This window comes from Heloderma suspectum, chromosome 13, assembly GCF_057233095.1.
Source record: "Heloderma suspectum isolate Gila_16-S chromosome 13, 16-S_ref, whole genome shotgun sequence".
NCBI classification, from domain to species: domain Eukaryota; kingdom Metazoa; phylum Chordata; class Lepidosauria; order Squamata; family Helodermatidae; genus Heloderma; species Heloderma suspectum.
In genome coordinates this window covers 26632831-26650793 of record NC_139470.1, presented here as the reverse complement: position 1 = coordinate 26650793, position 17963 = coordinate 26632831, and the positions used below count along the sequence as shown (strand labels likewise).

The 17963-nt window shown below is 43.3% G+C and overlaps 1 protein-coding gene across 15 annotated transcripts in view; it reads left to right on the top strand.

The window, feature by feature from the left end:
• Positions 1 to 17963, top strand: part of NF2 (NF2, moesin-ezrin-radixin like (MERLIN) tumor suppressor) — a 104285-nt gene that overhangs the window by 10901 nt on the left and 75421 nt on the right. For 12 of the 15 annotated variants that reach the window (XM_084819366.1, XM_084819369.1, XM_084819376.1 and 9 more), the window contains 3 exons: positions 11077 to 11202; positions 14241 to 14363; positions 17484 to 17567. In XM_084819366.1, coding sequence (XP_084675492.1) covers positions 11077 to 11202; positions 14241 to 14363; positions 17484 to 17567 — 333 coding nt within the window. Of the gene's footprint in view, positions 1 to 11076; positions 11203 to 13618; positions 13913 to 14240; positions 14364 to 17483; positions 17568 to 17963 lie in introns of those variants that run through there. The other 3 variants (XM_084819380.1, XM_084819378.1, XM_084819377.1) reach the window with 2 other exon arrangements.

Below are 17963 nucleotides of genomic sequence, written 5' to 3'. Positions count from 1 at the left end.
CATGTTTACTGTCTCCTTGGAGGTTTAACAGAAATAGCTTTTAATTAAAAACTCATTATCAAGTTGTCGTGCATCATAAGTAAATAAAAATAGCTTTTCACAGCTTCTGTGTCTGGCATAGTTAAGTAGCTCTTTAAATTTGTTGACATCTGTTTGCTGAAGAAAGAAATTAAAGGGAATCTCGTGATTCCCTCTGTTAGCTCTCAGCGTCTCTAAAATATTGTGGCTTTTCTGTTGCTGCTTATCTACCTCCTGCTGCTATTTTTCAGCACAGTTATTGGGGTCTTAGTATGCCCCATCATATATGTTGCTTTGGATGTGCTTCCTTTGGAATTGTAAGCTGTTTTGTTGTGAAATGCTCCAGTATCTTCCTAGGCAGTGGAAAATAGAACAGAAGTTGCCTTCTGTTCCTTGTTCAACTGAAACATTAATTTTAACCAAAGAAAAAAAAGCAAATATTTTACTAGTTTCATTTCTTTGAAATTTTGACCTGCTTTCATGTTGCAAAGGAGACTGGCCTTACAGGGACTTTTTCCTGTGCCTTTCTGTTCATTTATATGTTGCTCCTACCTTGTCCCCTCTACACTTCCTTGATAGGATGTTCAGTTGAAGTCTGTAGGATGTAGCACTTAGACTGGGTTCAGACAACATGATAACCCACAGTGGATTAAATCAGTCACTATGGCTTATTTAACCCATCATTTGGTTATTGTGTCGTCTGTCGAAAAATTTTAAATTCACGATGGCTTATTTAGCCAAAATAAGCCACTCTGATCACCTGCAGTAAGGGTTATTTAACCCACTGTGGGTTATTGTGTCATCTGGCGCGCAGCATGGCTTATTCTGATAGCCGACAGAGTCGTCTGGCAAGAGCAGTCAAAACCATTATGGCCACTCTGCTCCAGCCTGCAGAGCTCTTTTTCTGAGATCTGTCAAGCAGCCGAAGGACAGCCACAACCAAACAAGCACAGCCTTCCCTGATACTGTGCCTCACTTACAAAATGTCCCTGAATACAGTGACAACCTTCTGCTATTGCTCTACCCTGCTACAGCGAAGTTACACAATGACAGGCTTCTCTGATCACTGCTTTGAAACTGCACAACTGGGGAAATAGGGGAAAAGGGAAAGAACTGCTCACTTTTCCATGAAGAAGCACAGTTCCACAATAATCCACTACAGCATCTGGAGGCTCCCCATGAAGGCACCCCACCTGTGCAATTTTGCCTCATTCCAGCACACTGTCAGGGAGTTATAGCTCCCACCCCCTTTTTCTTCTCTGGTCACTTCTCCATGAAGAAGCAAAATGGCTGGGGGGGATGCGCAATTGTGCTTTTGTACAATTTCACTTTAGAGTTAAAGCGCTATAGTGAACAGAAGCGGCTCTGTCAGCAGAGTGTGTGTGTGTGTGTGTGTGTGTGAAATGTGCGACTCCACATTATTGTCGATTTTGGGCAATAAAGGCGTCTATGCCAGCAATGGCTATGGGGGGAAATGCGCAATTGAGGGTTTTGTCCCAAACCTGCAAACCTCCAAGTGCAGGATGAGGAGAGGGATATACAGTTAATAATGTATAGCGTATAAACAAAGAATAAATATAGTTGCTCCCTTGAGGCTCACTCAAGGCCTGATTGGTTACTGCAGCCTTCCCCAACCTGGTGCCCTCCAGATGCTTTGGATTTCAACTCCCATCAGCCCCAGCCAGCATGGCCAATGATCAGGAATTCTGGGAGTTGTAGTTGAAAACATCTGGAGGGCACCAAGTTGGAGAAGGCTGGGTTACCAGGTTTGAAGTGGAGAAGGACTTTTCTGCATGGTCAGATTGGATCTAGCCAGGGTAGGGAACTAGGGCCCTGATGCAGACTCCTCCTTAGTTTCACCCCCCCCCCCCGGGGGGAGCATTTCCAGGAACTCTTCAGCACTGTCTGAGGTGGAAGATGAAGTGGTTGCTGAGGGCCAAGGCCCAGCAGTGTCTAGAAGGAAGCCTGCCTGAGGAAGGCAAGCAGGAGGATGCTATTGCATTCATGTCCTGCTTGAGGGCTTCCCATAGGGGCATCTGGTCTGCCACTCTGTGAACAGAATGCTGGACTAGATAGAACTTCGGTCTGATCCAGCATGGCTCTTCTTATGTCGTTTTCCAATTTACAAAGATTGCATGATGCATTTCTGAGAGCGCTTCCCTATGACCCCCTCTCATCTTTCTTGAGATCTGCAGGGGAGGGTCTTTTGTGTGTCCCATCTTTTTGGGATGTCAGATTAACATTGATGAGATCTAGAGTCCTATATTTTGTGGCACCTTTTTTCTGGAGTTCTCAAAGGTGAGGCCCAGCTGAGTTCATCTGTCTTACTTTCCGGAGCGTGGAGTGAAATCTTTTTCTATAAGATGGCATTTGAGGTGTGAGCAGATTTTTGTGTATCTTTGTGCTCCGTTGTGGGGAATTGTTGTTTAATCATATTTTATTTTATATATTTTATTGTATCATTTGTTCCCCTAGGAAAGGTGGCTTCCTGTGCAACAGAAAGGGCCTTTTCTGTGGCAGTATGCCCACTTGGAACATTCTCTCCAAGGAAGTTTGAAAGGCACCAACATTTACAATCTTTTTTTGGTGTCAGGGCAAGACTTATGTATTTGCCCAGGCATTTTAAACTGAGGGTTTTTTTGCCCTTGTCTGCAGTTTGTTTTGTTGCCTCTCAGTTTTATGTTATATAAAACATATTTTTTTATTATATTGTACTTTTATTATTGTACACTGCTGTGGAGTCTGCTAGAATGGAAAGCAGTCTAGCAGCTTTAAAAATAAATTAAAAATAAAATAAAACTCTTTAAAATAATTGCTGCCGTGAGGGGGTAGCATGCGGTAGTGCAGCCTTCCCCAACCTGGTGCCTTCCAGATGTGTTGGACTACAACTTCCAGAATCCCCCAGCCAGTTATGTTGATGTCTAACACATCTGGACAGCACCAGGCTGGGGGTGGCTGGGGTAGGGGATAGAACATCTGACTTGCACAAGGGAGACCTAAGTTTGAATCCCCATTCAGCCATGAAGCAAACTGGCTGACTTTGGGCCAGTCACGATCTCTTACCTCACCAGGATGTTCCAAAGGTTATGCGTTCCTGAGCTCTTCTGATTTGTTTATTTATCATGGACCCAAGGTGGCATCCAGGAGTCTGCTCTTTCTCCTCTCCATTCTATCCTCACAACAACTCTGCGAGGTAGGTTAGGCTGAGAGTTGGTGACTGGCCCAGAATGTGCTTCATGGCCGAGTGGTAGAACCCAGATCTCCCCATTCCAACATTCTAACCACTATACCACACTGGCTCTCTTCTAAAGAATTTACGGCTGATTCAATACCAGATCCCTTTCCAGCAAGCTTCTGTGTTCACCCTCCTTCATCTACTTCCATACAAATGTGAGCAACTTCTCTATTCTCCACAACTTTATAGCTGTAATTGCCTGAGAAGTGGTTGTGTGACACTTGCAGGGAGGACACTGCACCCACATAAATTGTATTATCAGATTGACACTTCGGCTGCCTGCCAATTGCAGATGACTCCTGTTGCAGGTTAATAAATAATGTACACCCTCTTAATAGATTCTCCCCACCTGACACCTCGGCTGGAGAAGGAGGCCGCACCAGTAACCTGAGTTGGAAGCACCCCTATTCTGCTGGGTGGCTGCTTAGTTTTTAGTGCTTCCTCCTATTTCCTTAAAACCCTCTGTGCTGATAAATTACAAGTGCTCCGCACTTAGTAAAGATCATAAATCCCAACCCCGCAAAATAACTGCCTTGCAGCACTTAGCCCTGTTTATAAGGGAGTTCATCCACGTATTCCTCCAAGACTTGCAAATATATCTAACAAACCACGTTAAGATAAAGCTAATGGAATATGACAGGGCCACCTAGGAGAGAACATTCATTCTCCTGCCACTGGCTCAATCAGGGCATCGAAAGGAAGAGGGTGTGTGGGTGCGCCAAGCGCCATTACACCCAGACAGTAGCAGAGCCGTTGCAGTCTTGCGTTTTAAATTATGGCTGTGCCTCTAATGCAGTTCATATTCTGAGGATTTAGCTTTATTATATCGTTCTTGCCACAACTCTAGATTATGGTGGGGGAAGAACTCTGATTATAAGCCTTGCTTTTAGATAGCAGTGACCTTCATCAAATGCCTTTTTGTGTTAAATCTTGTCAGGGCCACTGCAAGAAGTGTGGATTTTAGTTCTTGTTCTCCTGGAAGCTGTTGATTCGACTTGGGGGCCTTTGCTTTACTTGTGACCCTCCACTTTTGAAGAATTGTGATAACCATACTTGTTTTCAGAGGGCTGCTTCACACGTTACTCACAGGCAAATCTGTTGAGTACAAATGGCAGGGAGCTGTAGCCTTTATTAATTAAAGCAGTTGTACCCACCTGTCCTCGGTAAGCTCAAGGCAGCTAACAACAGTAAGATAAAACAATGACCTGGTTTGGACATAATGACAACCAAGAGTATGGGTCGAGTATGGGTTGTCATTGAATTGTGGGTTTTTGTTGAATTGTGGAGTTGTAATTATGTGTGAACCCTGTACTATGGTTTAACCATGGGTTGTTAACCACGAAACTTTCCGGTAGACTTGATTTCTGCTCTGTTTGTTGTGTTTCCACTTTCCATTTTTACATCTGAAATGTACACCTAAGTGTAATGTGTAAAGTGGCCCAGGGCAGATTAGTAGTATTCAGGCAGGTAGGTCCTCGGGGCCCGTCTTTCTGCATTGCATGGGGGAGGCTTTTAACTGTGAGAACTGACTCACAGAATGTGACTCAACCTAATTACTGAACTGGATGGATCCGTCAAAGAATGTTGACTAGAGGGCAAGAAGTCACCCTGGCCCCTTAAGAAGTGGAAGGAACCAGGAATGCTTTGAGCCAAACCCTACACAAAGGTTATGGTCTAGAGAGATCATTGTTGGTAAGGGGTGTGGAGTGGCAAAGAAAGGTGTATCTTGCTCAGCGATGAAGACTATCCAGCTAGAGTTTTGGTTGCAGGCTTCCATGTATAGAATGGATCACCTATACCGTATCTTCTACCTCTGTGGATCCAGATGTCTTTCACAGCTAGATTGTGCATTTTGGTGCCCTTCAGGTCAGTTTCTGCAGTGATCATTTGCCGTATGATTCCTGAAATGGCTCCAAGCTAACCCTGCTTGATGCATGCTAGGTGTATAGCACTGTGTAGGTTCTACAGGTTGGATTATGCGCACCAGACTTATAAAATGGAGATGTGGCTTCAGAAGCTAAAGTTAGACACTAGGCCCCGTGTTGTTTAATTGAGACACTAGCTGGAATTATGCTCCTGCAGTATGGGTTAGTGAGGAAATAGCTTCTGATCAGGTGCAGAGAATAACCACAGCCAGTGTACACTTGGGATTACAGTTAAGGGATTTTGTACTCTATTTAAAATTATTTCTAGGTCTTTGTTAAGAGTGGAACTCTCTAAAGGCGATTTATAAGATAAAAACCACACACAGTGGTTTTTTAATTGTGTGTGTCCTGCCCCACTCCTCTGGGTTGTTTTTGTAAGCCAAGCATTCTGTCATCAACATTTCGGAGGTTTACTTTGTATGAAAGGCACATTGGAATTTCAGAGTAGTGTTGTAAAGCTTGTTTTCACATGCCCACATTTATTTTTAATGTCATAAAGTCAGTTTGAATGTCCTCTTCCAGTTGATTTTTGATGCGCCGAACCCATTTTGTGAACAGTTTTGGCACAGTGTGAACGTATGTTGTGGTTCAGGCTGCTTTGGGAATTTTCCAGGATGCGTTCAAGTGTGGTCTGAGCATTGCAGCAGTTCAGAGAATCTTGTGCTAAAAGGTTGACTTTGCCATATTAAAAAGACATTGTTTGAATCTCCTCTTAGTATCAAAAATATGGGATTCTAACAATTATGCTGAAATTAACAAACAAATGCCACTAAAGCTTGATCTTAATTAAGCTAGTTAAATTGTGGGGGGAATAAGAAAGTTAATGTGCTTTTGTAGCTGAGCCTATTGACATGCACAAGTCCAACTTGGAGTATGCGGCTCTCCCAGCAGCCATTAAATTGGTGTTATTGCACTTGTGAGTCAAGGCATAAAACTTAATAGCGTAAATAAACAGTCATAGAAACACTAGTTTATGTGCATAGGACCAAATTGCAGCTGTGGGGGAACACGCATCTCCGTAAAACGTTGACAATCAATATTTTAAACGGATCTTAGAAATCATCCTGTGGTGCAAAAGGCTGTGTGTGTCTTCACACCCCCTCCCAACCTCAGCACCCCAATCCTATGAGTGAACACAGTCTTTTAATGTTTTGAGAACTTCGTCACAGGTTTTGCACTTTTTTGTATAACACTGAAAATCATTTGCAGTCTGCGGACGGATTTCAACTCCAGTGAGGGAGGGCCTCTGTGTCATTTGTCGTCTAAAGCGCAGCTGGAGTTTGAAAACACTGATTCCACAGGGTACCGATCTGCATCTGTGGATGAAAGCCGTTCTTTGGCAGAGTGCGGTGGCCTGCATTTGCAAGTGCCTTCTTTACCGCCTCTTTAGTAAATGGATGAATCTCTTCAACCCTTTGAAACAATAGCAGTAAAGTGGCCTTCCAAAGGAGAGAGAGAAAAAAAGAACCCACTTCCAAAATGCGGATGCTCTGTATGTGGTGCAATTTAGCCTCCATAGGAAATGGCCTCTTTCTAAAAATATTAACCCAGATTTGCTGTCTGAATGACTGAGGCATCAAAATGGTTTCTTGGATACCTGACTGCCCATACTTGTGCATGCTTTTGAGCAGAAGCGTACCTACCAGCAAAAGAACAGCAAGGCAACCTGTTTATAATAATGTAATACATTAGGATAATGTAAGCCGCCTTGAGTTCCTTGCGAGAGGGAGAAAGGCGGGGTATAAATGCAATAAATAAATAAATAAATAAATAAATTTATGAGCTGTATTCTACCTGGCATAGGCGACCCTGCTGCAAGGCAGTTGCTTCATGGGGTGATACTGGATGCCATGCAAGGTGAAAGAGCGGGAGACAGGGCTAATTCATGGAGTCCTGGGAAGTTTTCGTGCGCAAGCCCAAGTGAAATGAGCACAGCAGTACACCTACTGGTAATGAGGGTTTTCCAGAAAATTTTGAATTGGAATTAGGGTAATTTGCATTGGAAAGTTTTCTGATGTCCTAGAGAGTGGTCCAGTTTAGCATTTTTATTTTACTATTTCTATTAAGTAAACAACTAAAGTTTTTTTTAAAACCATGTTATCTTCTTTTGTCCCAATACACCACAAGCATTTGACCTGAAATATTTGAGGGAAAAAATTAATCACGTTAATCCCTTAACGTGATTTAAATGGTACATGATGAAGAATTTTTTATTGGAATGCTTGTAAAAATTTAAAGACAATAGCTTGTACTTCCCTTACATTATTTAAATTTAAGAACCCCCCCCCCCCCAGGTACCAAAACTATTGACACTAATACATTTGTACAACCCAAAGAACTGAGCATGATACACTGACAACCACTCACCTACACTTTTAAAACTGCCAACCTTGCCTAATATTGTATTTGCAATTGGCATCCATTAATTGTTACTAACAATTTTATGAAATGGAAAATGTTCTGCAGAAAAATAAATACACTGGAAAATGCTCTGTTTTGGAAAATGTTCAGCCCCACGTTGCTGACTCTTGCATACCTCTCTTATTTGTCTTATTTGCTTGCACAGGATAATTTCTCAGTAATTTATGCTCCAAAATCTGTGTCGGGGATGCCAGTTGGATATTCTGCCTCAGGCACCAAAATGTCTTTGGCTTGCCTTGGGTAGAGGGGGATTTTTTGAATCCCTGAACTTAAAAGTCCAAGTAACTGCAATACTTTTTAAATTTTTGGTAGTGGTGGAATGTGATACTGCCATAGCGTCCCTACTGTCTGTTGTCTTTGCTCCCTAAAATGGGTTTGGAAGCTTTTTGGGACAGGGACCATATTGCTCTATGAAGCACTGTGGAATGGGGACCAGCACATCTTTCATGTCATAAAAGCATTTGCTGCTGCTTCTCCCTCTCCTCAAGTGACTGCTGGAACTGCAGTAGTCACTTTTTCATAATACTGCTCAAATAAGAGACTGCTGAAAAGAGCGGTGGGAGCTGAAATCTGTTCTTCGTGATGCAGGTAGTAGTGGCCACAAGGGGGCAATATACGATAACAGCTGGAGGATAGTGCGGTTGAAGCAGAGCAGGCCCATGCCATGTGTGAAGACTAATATTGATGCTGTGCAGGTGATCCTAAGACTGAGCGATACTGACAGGATGGGAGGCGGCCCTTCTACCTTAAGGCTTTAGATGAGTGACCGTATGTCTCCACTTGCTTTTTTGTTGATTCATGAAGGTAGAAGAACACTAGAAAATCCCTTGCTTTAAACAGGCTTGTCTCTTGCATTTGCCTCCTTCCCCCTGAATTACCTAATTTTTAAACCAAACATTTATTTGAATAATGTTGGTGGTGATATGCAGCCATTTAGATGGTCACATCTTTTTGGACTGCACCAATTTCCCAAGCTCCAGATTAGTTTCTCTGCTCAGTAGTCATGCCAAATCCTTGTGTGGTTTTACTTTTTGCAATAACGCCCCTTGTTAACTCCACAGCTGGGTTGCTTGAGAGTCCGCATTGTGGACTTTGTGTAATGAGCGTTGCAAATGAATGGTATCTTTCTTGAAACAACTTGACTGTCACCCTGTAAAGCCCATATGGACAATCCCTGGCCCACATGTAGCCTCTGTACAGCCTGCGGAGCCCTGGAATGCCATAACCACTTTCTCCTGCTGCTCAGCCATTAGCTGTTGCTTTCCTGATGCTTTTAACAGTGATGAAACATCAATCGGGATCATGGTCTTGTGTTTGTCTGTGTGGGAGTGGCTTTAACCTCATCCCCTTCCTGGTGATCTTGATGCAAAGATCTTTTTTGGGCTGGGAAGACTGGGGTGGGGGGACAATCTTGATAATGATTGTTGTCTGTGTTGGGGAGAGGCTTTACCTTTGTTCTTCTCCCAGCGGTCTTGATGCAGAGATACCTGTTTCCTGACTGCTATTAACAATGTGGAAACGGCAAACTGGATTAGGATTGTTGTAGGTGAATATAGATATGTGGGCATGCATATGTATGTCTGTGCATATCTGCACAAATCTGTGTATGTGATCCCCAGACCACCACCCAGTGCTACATGTGGCCCTCAAGGCCAAAAAAGTTGCCCACCCCTGCTGTAAAGGTAGCATGGCTCTGGGAAGGTGGATGTGATCCCACCCAGATTTGTGAAGACTTAATACGTTTCAAATAAGACCAGTATCATCCCTTTCAAGTTGTTGGAAACTGTGTTAAGGGGTCCATGAGAATTTGGGGCAGAATTTTAGCTTGTTTCCCTTTCGGCTAGTGGAAGCGGTTTTAATGGGGAATAGGATAAACTGGGGAGAGTTAGGGTTGTTTGGGTGGCATTTCAACATATTGCAAAGTATATTAAATCTTGGACCTTGTTTAAATGATCAGTAATTCAAGGCAAAGTACTTCAGTTTTGTAAATGGTTATCCTGTAAATGCAGTGTTAATTTTTTAATGAAAACCTAATCCCCCATGTAACCCCCTGGTCATGCTGCCCTGGTCTTCTTCATATTTCCATGAGCTCCGTTCCCCTTCAGTTACTCCTCCCCATCTGTCTTGCTGCCCCTTATGCTTGGAATATCTTCCCAAACACAAGTGGTATGATGCTTCCATACAGTGGAAGATGAGCCAAGTTTACCTGGTGGAAAGTAAACAAGAATTCAAAGAGTAGATCATTATACCTGGGTACACAAAACTACAGTATTTAATCCAGCCTTGTTACTTAGTCTCTCCCGCTGCTTTTTTTTTTTTTTTACTTGCCTGCTTTTTGTTCATGAGAGTCCCTCTGAAAGCAGACTAGTAAAATATTTTGCAGGCTAGAAGTGCAGCGAGTTGGTGATGGTGAAGCAGAGCACTCTGTCCCTCCTTTGCAAGTTGGCATTTTCATGCTGGCCGCAGAGGAAGGGACTTCACTGACTCTGTGGCTAGCATAGAAGCCAAGTGGGCTGGTGGAGAAGGGAGAGTGCACTCTGTCTCTTCTTCACCAGCCTATGCACTCACCTGTATGGAATTTCTGGTTGCCAGTGGTGACTAGGGAAGTGGTCAAACATGAGATTGATTTTATCTAAACTTTCTAGTACTGAAAGCATGAATGCTAACTAATTTCTCCAAAACAGAATGGGAGGCAGTTTTTGGAATGGGATATTCTGATGAATATTTTCTACTTAAAAGGGATTACTTTGTTAATGGATTGCATAGTTCTTCAGGCTCTCATTCCAGCTGTCTTTTGAAGCATAGTGGTGTGAGTGTAACCCAAAAGATTGTTGGCTGAAACATCCTGGAATTCTTTGTAGGTGGGAGCAATTACCCCAGGACAGGAATCCTGAAATGACAGTCTCTAAACTTTATAGCAGAGATGTGGAACCTCTGGTCTGCAAGCCTAGTCCATCCCTTGGGGTCTTTAAGGGGGTTCCATCTCCTGGTGGAATCCATGGTGTTATCTCTGATCTGAGTTGGGAGATAACAGCGGGGATGTGGGTGACGGGACTCTGCGTGCCGCTTGAAGCCATGTACTTGGTCGTGCTGGGAGGAGCGGCCACTCTTCCCAGTGCTAGTTGAGTGGCTTTGTGCAAAGCAAGACACCCCTGTGGGGACAGTGCAGTCTGTGCCACTCCCAACACAGATAAATGTGTGTGGGGGAGTGTGCCATCAGTGGGCATGGCCATGTCCACTGGTGTCATACAGCCTGCGGAGGGACCACTGGGGGACAATTCTCACTTCCCCACGCTGAAAAGCAATTCTGTATCCCTGCCTTATACTGTAAGCAAGCCATGTGTTGCTCTGCTTCCACCATAGGCATGTTATTTCTGCTTGTTCCATCCTAATAGTGGTGATAAGCAAGGCCACATGCAAACTGAAGTGCATTGGATATGAGAACAGGAGTTCCTAACTTCTCTCCCCCTGTTGCAGGTAAAGTGGAAGGGGAAGGACCTGTTTGACCTGGTATGTAGAACGGTGGGACTCCGTGAGACGTGGTTCTTTGGACTGCAGTACATGATCAAGGACACTATAGCCTGGCTCAAAATGGACAAGAAGGTAAGAATGTCTTTCCTTTGAGGAAATGTGAACACATGGAAGGAAAATGCAAGGACTCAATTGATCCAGTGGATGGTTTCAGAGCATCTGATGATTGTTGGTGGGTGCGGACTCAGTGGGTGTGGACCTGATCAGTTCCTGGCTAGGAGCTCCTCCTAAGCTGTGCTGAGTGTTTCCACTGAAGAGCTGAATTTAAAAATTGATCATCATAAAGCTGAGCCAGCATTTTTTTGGAGGTAGATTACTCTGGAGACCTCCTTTCACTGACATCAGCAACATGGCATGTATGTCATGTATGGCTTATTCTTCTTTGGTTCCAGAACCTCAAACTAATTGTGTAAGACCTTTTCTGCACTGCGGAGGCAATGCTGTTCCAGCTTTAGTGTAATAAATAATACTGCATCACTAGGACCCCCACCGTGTGTGTTCCTATATAGGAACATGAGTGCACCCTTCCCATGTTTCCCTGGTTTCGATACTCCATCTTTCACTTTGTGCCCTCATCTATATTAATAGGGGTTTTAATTTGTGTACCTCTCATTGACCCAGTTCCCATGTAATGGCAAATCTTGGGTTAATTAACCCACAGTTTGCCATGCATGAGGGGAGTGAGCGAGCTGTGTTGTTTAGCCCCTAAATAACCCAGTGTTCCACATTCGCATGTCACATTCGCAACCTGCGACCTGGTTGATGGTAGGTTGTCAAATAAAAGCAGAAGTGAGGAGCATGAGGGAGGCAGTCACTTGCTCAATCCCATTTATGCATAGCAAATTGTAGGTTAATTAATATTCTGCTCATATTAATCATGCTTTTATCAGACACAAACATTGGCCTTGGAGTTCAAACTGCCCGAACCAAAGCTAATGTATTTATTTGTGTTATTCTGTGTAACTGTGTACATGAACTCAACATCTTAAACAGTTGTTTATTTTTACTTCTCAGTGTGAGACAAAACTGCACAGCTTTTTGGGCAACAATGCTCAAATAAATCTAATCAGTTGATGGGAAATGAAGCCCTCTTGAATAATCCACTCCTAAAAGAATATAACATGAATGACCATGTTTCTTCACCTCCCCCAACAACGCATGTTTGTGGTAGCTTTTGAATAAATGGTAGTCATTGAACTTGTTTGATAGAACAAGAAAAATACTCATAAACAGCTTTCTCTAATCTGGTGCCTCTGGATGTGTTGGACCACAATGTCCAAATCTCTTGCCAGCATGGCACATGGTCAGGGATGATGGGAGTTGTAGTCCAGCACTTTTGGAGGCCACCAGGTTGGGGAATGCTTTATGAATACATGTAAGAGAGCAGGACTCTCACTTCATATTTCAGATGTTTAAACTTGTGTAACCTTATCTGTAACACTTCCAGTTTCAAAATGTATATACTTGAGTTACAAGAAGAATACCGCACTGATGTTAGATGGTTATTAGAATATGAGGTCCTTTTAAAGATTTATACTAGAATGTTTTATTATACTTTTATTATAACGAGTTCCCACAGAATGGCATACTTTCAATTCCTTTCAATGGGAAATGTTTCTTCATTGTCTAATTGTTGCTCAGCCTGATCCTGAGTGGGTTGACTCAAGAGCAAGTCCTGCTGTATTCAAAGGGGACTTGCTTAGGATCCCTGCCTCTTACTCTTGTAGCTCAAGTGTAACTTTTGCAAAGTAAGTCTGCAGTATCAAGTAGTCAACTTTAGCTTATCTGAGTTGCATGTACCACTGGCTAATTCTCACAGTGACAAGCTTACTCTGAGACAGGTTTCCTGCTCTTAATCGGGTTTCAGGCAGCTGAAATTCAATGACATTTAGGTTCCAGACAGATCATATATTAGAGTATTCACTCAGTGTGCAGTTCCCTCTGGCCTGATGTGTTTGCATTGACTGATGAGACTCTCCAATGCCTGTTAACAAAATCCATTGAAGACAGCAGAGCAGTGCCAAGTCAATGCATCTGTTTTACTGGTGACCCAGGGCTCTAGTCCACCCTGCAATTTCCTAACGAGGCAGACTTCATGTATTTGAAGCATCAGGGAATAAAGAGCAAGACTACATTGACATAAGAGTAAGGAGAATTTTATAGTGATTGTCGGGAACAGTTCATCATGCTGTGGATTTCCAGGCTGTTCAGCCGTTTCTCTAGAGAAATATTAAAAGTATAATGCCTTTCTCTTAAGGGCCTTGGAATGTGAGCTGAATAAAGTGGGAGGGGCATGGAATGGAGAGAGGGGAGAGGTTGGCTGGAAGAAGGCAGTTGGTGGCCAGGAGGAAGAAGCAGCAGAAGGAGAGTGAAGTTTACTTTCTTAAGTAAATATTGTTAAATATTGATTTGTTTGCCTCTGCAGTGATTGCTATCTGCACCTCCTTATCCTAGTTATTAAAAAACCCCTGAAACATCACAAAAGGGCATACTTATTAAACATTTAGAAAGTACTAGAGCACATATAATGGAGAGTAAGGTTATGCTTGCACCACAGGAGTGAAGGGAACCTAGCATCTGTTGCTGAGATTTTATTAAATATCTCTTGAAGTGGGTTAAATCATAGAGTGAAGTAAAACTTGACTTCCAAATCTTGGCTTCAGTTCAGTGATCTGTACTTCTGGACAGTTGCTAGATAAGGGTTAGATCTTCTGTGCTGCATATGGGACTAGACATCATGGTGGCAGATCTGTGGGGTCTGCTGCACAGCTGTAAAGCTAAGGTAAGTTGGAAGGGCAATTTAAAATGGCAGAGTGGTGGCTGGGAAAGGGGTGTTGAATCCTCCCCCCGCTACATACTTTTTTTGGCTGGGATCCGAGTTTGAAACTAAGTCCAGCTGGGAGAAATGCAACTTAGGGGAAACAATCTGGTTTGTGGGACAAAAGTGGCAGGTGAAGGAATGGGTATAGCACCTCCTCACCTTCCAATCACCTTCCTAATTTGTACTGCAGTTTTCTCCAGGCCAAGTCAGAGAGATGAGAAACATGTAAGCTATAAAGAGACTGAACCTATGGAGTTTGGAGAGATTAATTGGGGATCTACTTCTGCAGGTCCTAGACCATGATGTCCCAAAGGAAGAGCCAGTCACTTTTCATTTCCTGGCCAAATTTTACCCAGAAAATGCTGAAGAGGAACTTGTTCAGGAAACAACTCAGCGCTTATTCTTTCTTCAGGTATGCATTTTATGGGGGAGCCTGATGCTTGTTCAGCCCAGAGGAGAAGTATTTTCAGGCTGGAATTGAAGTTTTGCATTTTCTTTTTAGTATCGAGGAGCTTTCTGTTGTATCTGAATGTGTCAAGTGACTTTGAAAACTCGGTATGCGAAAAGAGGCAGTTAAGTGTTGAATTCAGATGCCTCAAGCTTTTATCAAAACTATCTCCTGAAGCATTCATGGCATGCACACATGAGCATGCAAATCCCCACAGAGCCTGTGTGAAACCAGTTCTTAGATTACTGGACTCGGACCAGGGAGGTAGGACTGGTCTATTTCTGTTTCAGTCAGAAATTACTGTGTGATGTTGGGGAAGCTGCTGTCTCTCAGCCACAGTTTCTCTACCAGTAAAATAGGAGTTAGTGACAAAACGTGGTGAGCATTTGAGGATATGTCTTGCCCTGAGGGGATGGGAGAAGAAACAGATTAAGCTTGAACTCAAAAGAAGAGAAACTGCAGGAGAGAAGAAATAAAAGAGGAACAGGCCAACAAATAACAGGCCAGCCTTGTAGATGCAGCGCAAACCTGAGTACGATTGGATCCTGAGTAGGCATATTCCCATCCATCTGGGCACAAGTGTCACCCTTGTGCCTTTTCCCTCCTCTCTTCCAGTCCTTTTTCCTTGTGTCCCATGTCTTTTTAGATTATAAGTCTGAGAGCAGGGACTGCCCACTGCTTCTTGTAAGCTGCTCCGGGAGCCTTTTGACTGAAGGGTGGGATAAAAATGCTTTGAATAAATACATAAATGGTGATCTACCTCATTATGTATTTGTGAAAAGAAGCAAAAGACTTTGTGTAGATATCACTGTGTTGTACTTATGTAAGATGCGTGGCCCTGACTAACTGACTTGCTAACGGGTATCAACATTATTAGAGTACTTCAGCTTGAGTACATAATGTAGTCCGAGGCACCTGTTTACTAGAAAAAAGTGTGGTGGCCCCCTTTCTTTGGAACTCCCTGCCCCTGGAGGTCAGTCAGGCACCAACACTGCGCTGCTTCCGGCGCCTCCTGAAAACAGCTCTTTTCCAGGAAGCTCTTTTCCAAGAAGCATTCCTTAACTGACCAGCCGTGGTTTTTATTGGTATTTTGTTGTTAAAAGAACAATTTTAATATGGTGGTTTAATTCTTCTTATCTTTTTATTATTCTACTGTTTATGTTCACTGCTCTGGAATCTGTTTTAGATGTGGAGTGATATACAAATGTTGTAGATAGATAAAGACCCAGAAACGAGCCATTTGTACATCTCTCCCTCAAAACAGGGCTCACAGGGCTTTTCCCAGACAGTTAAACTACTTTCAAGCCACTGAGAGCACTCACATTTGCCTTGCATAACAACCCAAGACATGCTCATGACTACAGAAGTGTTGGAATGAGACACGCTTGCACAGAAGAGTAAAACAAGCAAACTCACAACGGGAGGCCATCCATCTAGTCCAGTGCAAGCCAAGCTAATGCATGTGGGGCTCAGTGTTGTGGGAGTTTCATTGCCTCTTCAGCCTTGGATTTGAGAGGCAGAAGATGAGGCTTCCAGGGGCAGCCAGGAACAAAAATCTGTTTTCTAGAACTCACGCCTCATTGTTAGGCAAGAAAAATGCTATCTGGGAGGTATTGTATCAGTAAGATTTGTTTCTGTAATTCAGAACTCTAGAGCAGCATTCTTTGCTGCAAGGCCTGAGGGCCTCTGGTGGCTCCCACTTACCTCAAGTGCAGCTCTCTGCCAGTCTCTCATTTTGGAGTAGCTTCTCCCTCTTTTCAGGGGCTCTCTAGCTTTGCCTAGCTGTTTAGCTGCTGTGATTGGAACACCGAGCAGAGCACTCTCACAGTGACGAGAAAAGATCCGTTCCAATCCAAGGACCAAGCAAGCCTACGGATGGAAGAATCAGGGATGTGCGAGCTCGCTGAAATTCTCCAAACTTTACTTCAAAGCTCGGCTTGGCTCGCGTCTGTTCTCGTTTGCGACCTGTTCTTTGGTTTCTTCGAACAGGAAAAGTGCATTTTTCAAATGTTGTGCATTTTGTGAATGCGAAGGCAACTTCAGGAATGCAAACGTTTTCAGAGAATCTGTGTTCCTGTTTGCCTTCATGTTCAGGGTTGTGAACAGAGCATTTTCAAGTGAATTGCGAACTGAAATGAACTTCTCACACATCTCTAGGTGAACCTTCCTGGAATTTGCCTGCCTGGTGACTGACTGAGGCCTTGCTTGGATGAGGTGGAGGGGTTGGGGAGGAGAGGCCCGAAACGGCCTCCAAAGAAGTCTGGTGCACAGCTTCAGTGTTTGACTGGGGTGTGTGGAGAGGAGAGGCCCCCCAAACCTGGGAAAGGCCCCCAAGTGGCCTTGGTGATGGTGCCTGGAGCCAAAGTGGCTCCTGCTTGAAAACTAAATACTGACGATCACAGCTCTAGAGAATCCCTACGCACTTCAAAAGGACTTTACGACTATCCTGAGTCTTTGGATTGCAGACTCATTACAGAAGGGAGTAGATCACCCTTCAAGCTGTTTGAGTTGCAGGAACAGAGGTAGTTATGAGATTGCCTAAAATGAGATCTAAGTGCACATTCATGGCTACATGTGGCTGAGTACAACCAGCTCAAATTGTTAAAGAAAAAGTAAAACTTGGGAAATTCAGCATAAAGTGTCAGTTACAGATTGCCTTAAAACACACACACACACGCACGCACGCGTAAAGACAAATTGGTTGTCCCAGCACCCCTTAAAATGCTGTTTTTGTGCTTCTCGGGTAGGATTTTTGGATTTGACTTTGCCTGTAGCGTTTGCTTATGTTTTACTTGGTTTTCATATAGCAATCAAGTCCTCTTTGTAATTTACTTTTATGGGTGCTGCTGGGAGCCTGTATGTATAACAGTGCAGTACTATGCATTTTTACTCCAAGGTTACTCCCACAGTCTTCACGGTGTCCACAGTTACTTCCTAGCAGGTGTTTTAGGATTGTAGCCCAAGAATTGTAATTGAAAATTAGCAGGCTGGTAGGCAGCCACGGTTGCAGTTGGCGCAAACCGCGGCCATCTGCTGGAGTTGCCATTCTTAGCAGTGTTGTTTCTTCCTTGTTGTTTTGTTCAGGTAAAGAAGCAGATCTTGGATGAGAAGATCTACTGTCCCCCTGAGGCATCTGTTCTCCTTGCCTCTTATGCAGTCCAAGCCAAGGTAAGGTCAAGTACAGAACTGGGTTTCTCTCCCTCCTGGTCTATGTTGGATGTTAGCCTGGCTTTGTTTCTTTTAACTTTCAAGTGCTGTACCTGGTGCAATTATTTCTTCCTCTTCCTCTTATTCTTATTCGTTTATTCTTATTAATCATTTATAAAGCTCCTAAAATGTATTAACTGCTGTATGCAGATTTTGTCCCCACAGAAAATATCACTTATTTATTTAAAGATATTTATATCTCACCCTTGAAGTTCTTAAGGCAGCTAACAATTAAATGCAAAAGTGAAAAACAGAAAGTCCAGAACATCTAAAATACAAATCCATAAAATGATGATAGCAGCCTCAGGTCTCATGGTACAGGTAAGACCACGAAGTAGGCATCAGGCTGAGCTTGTT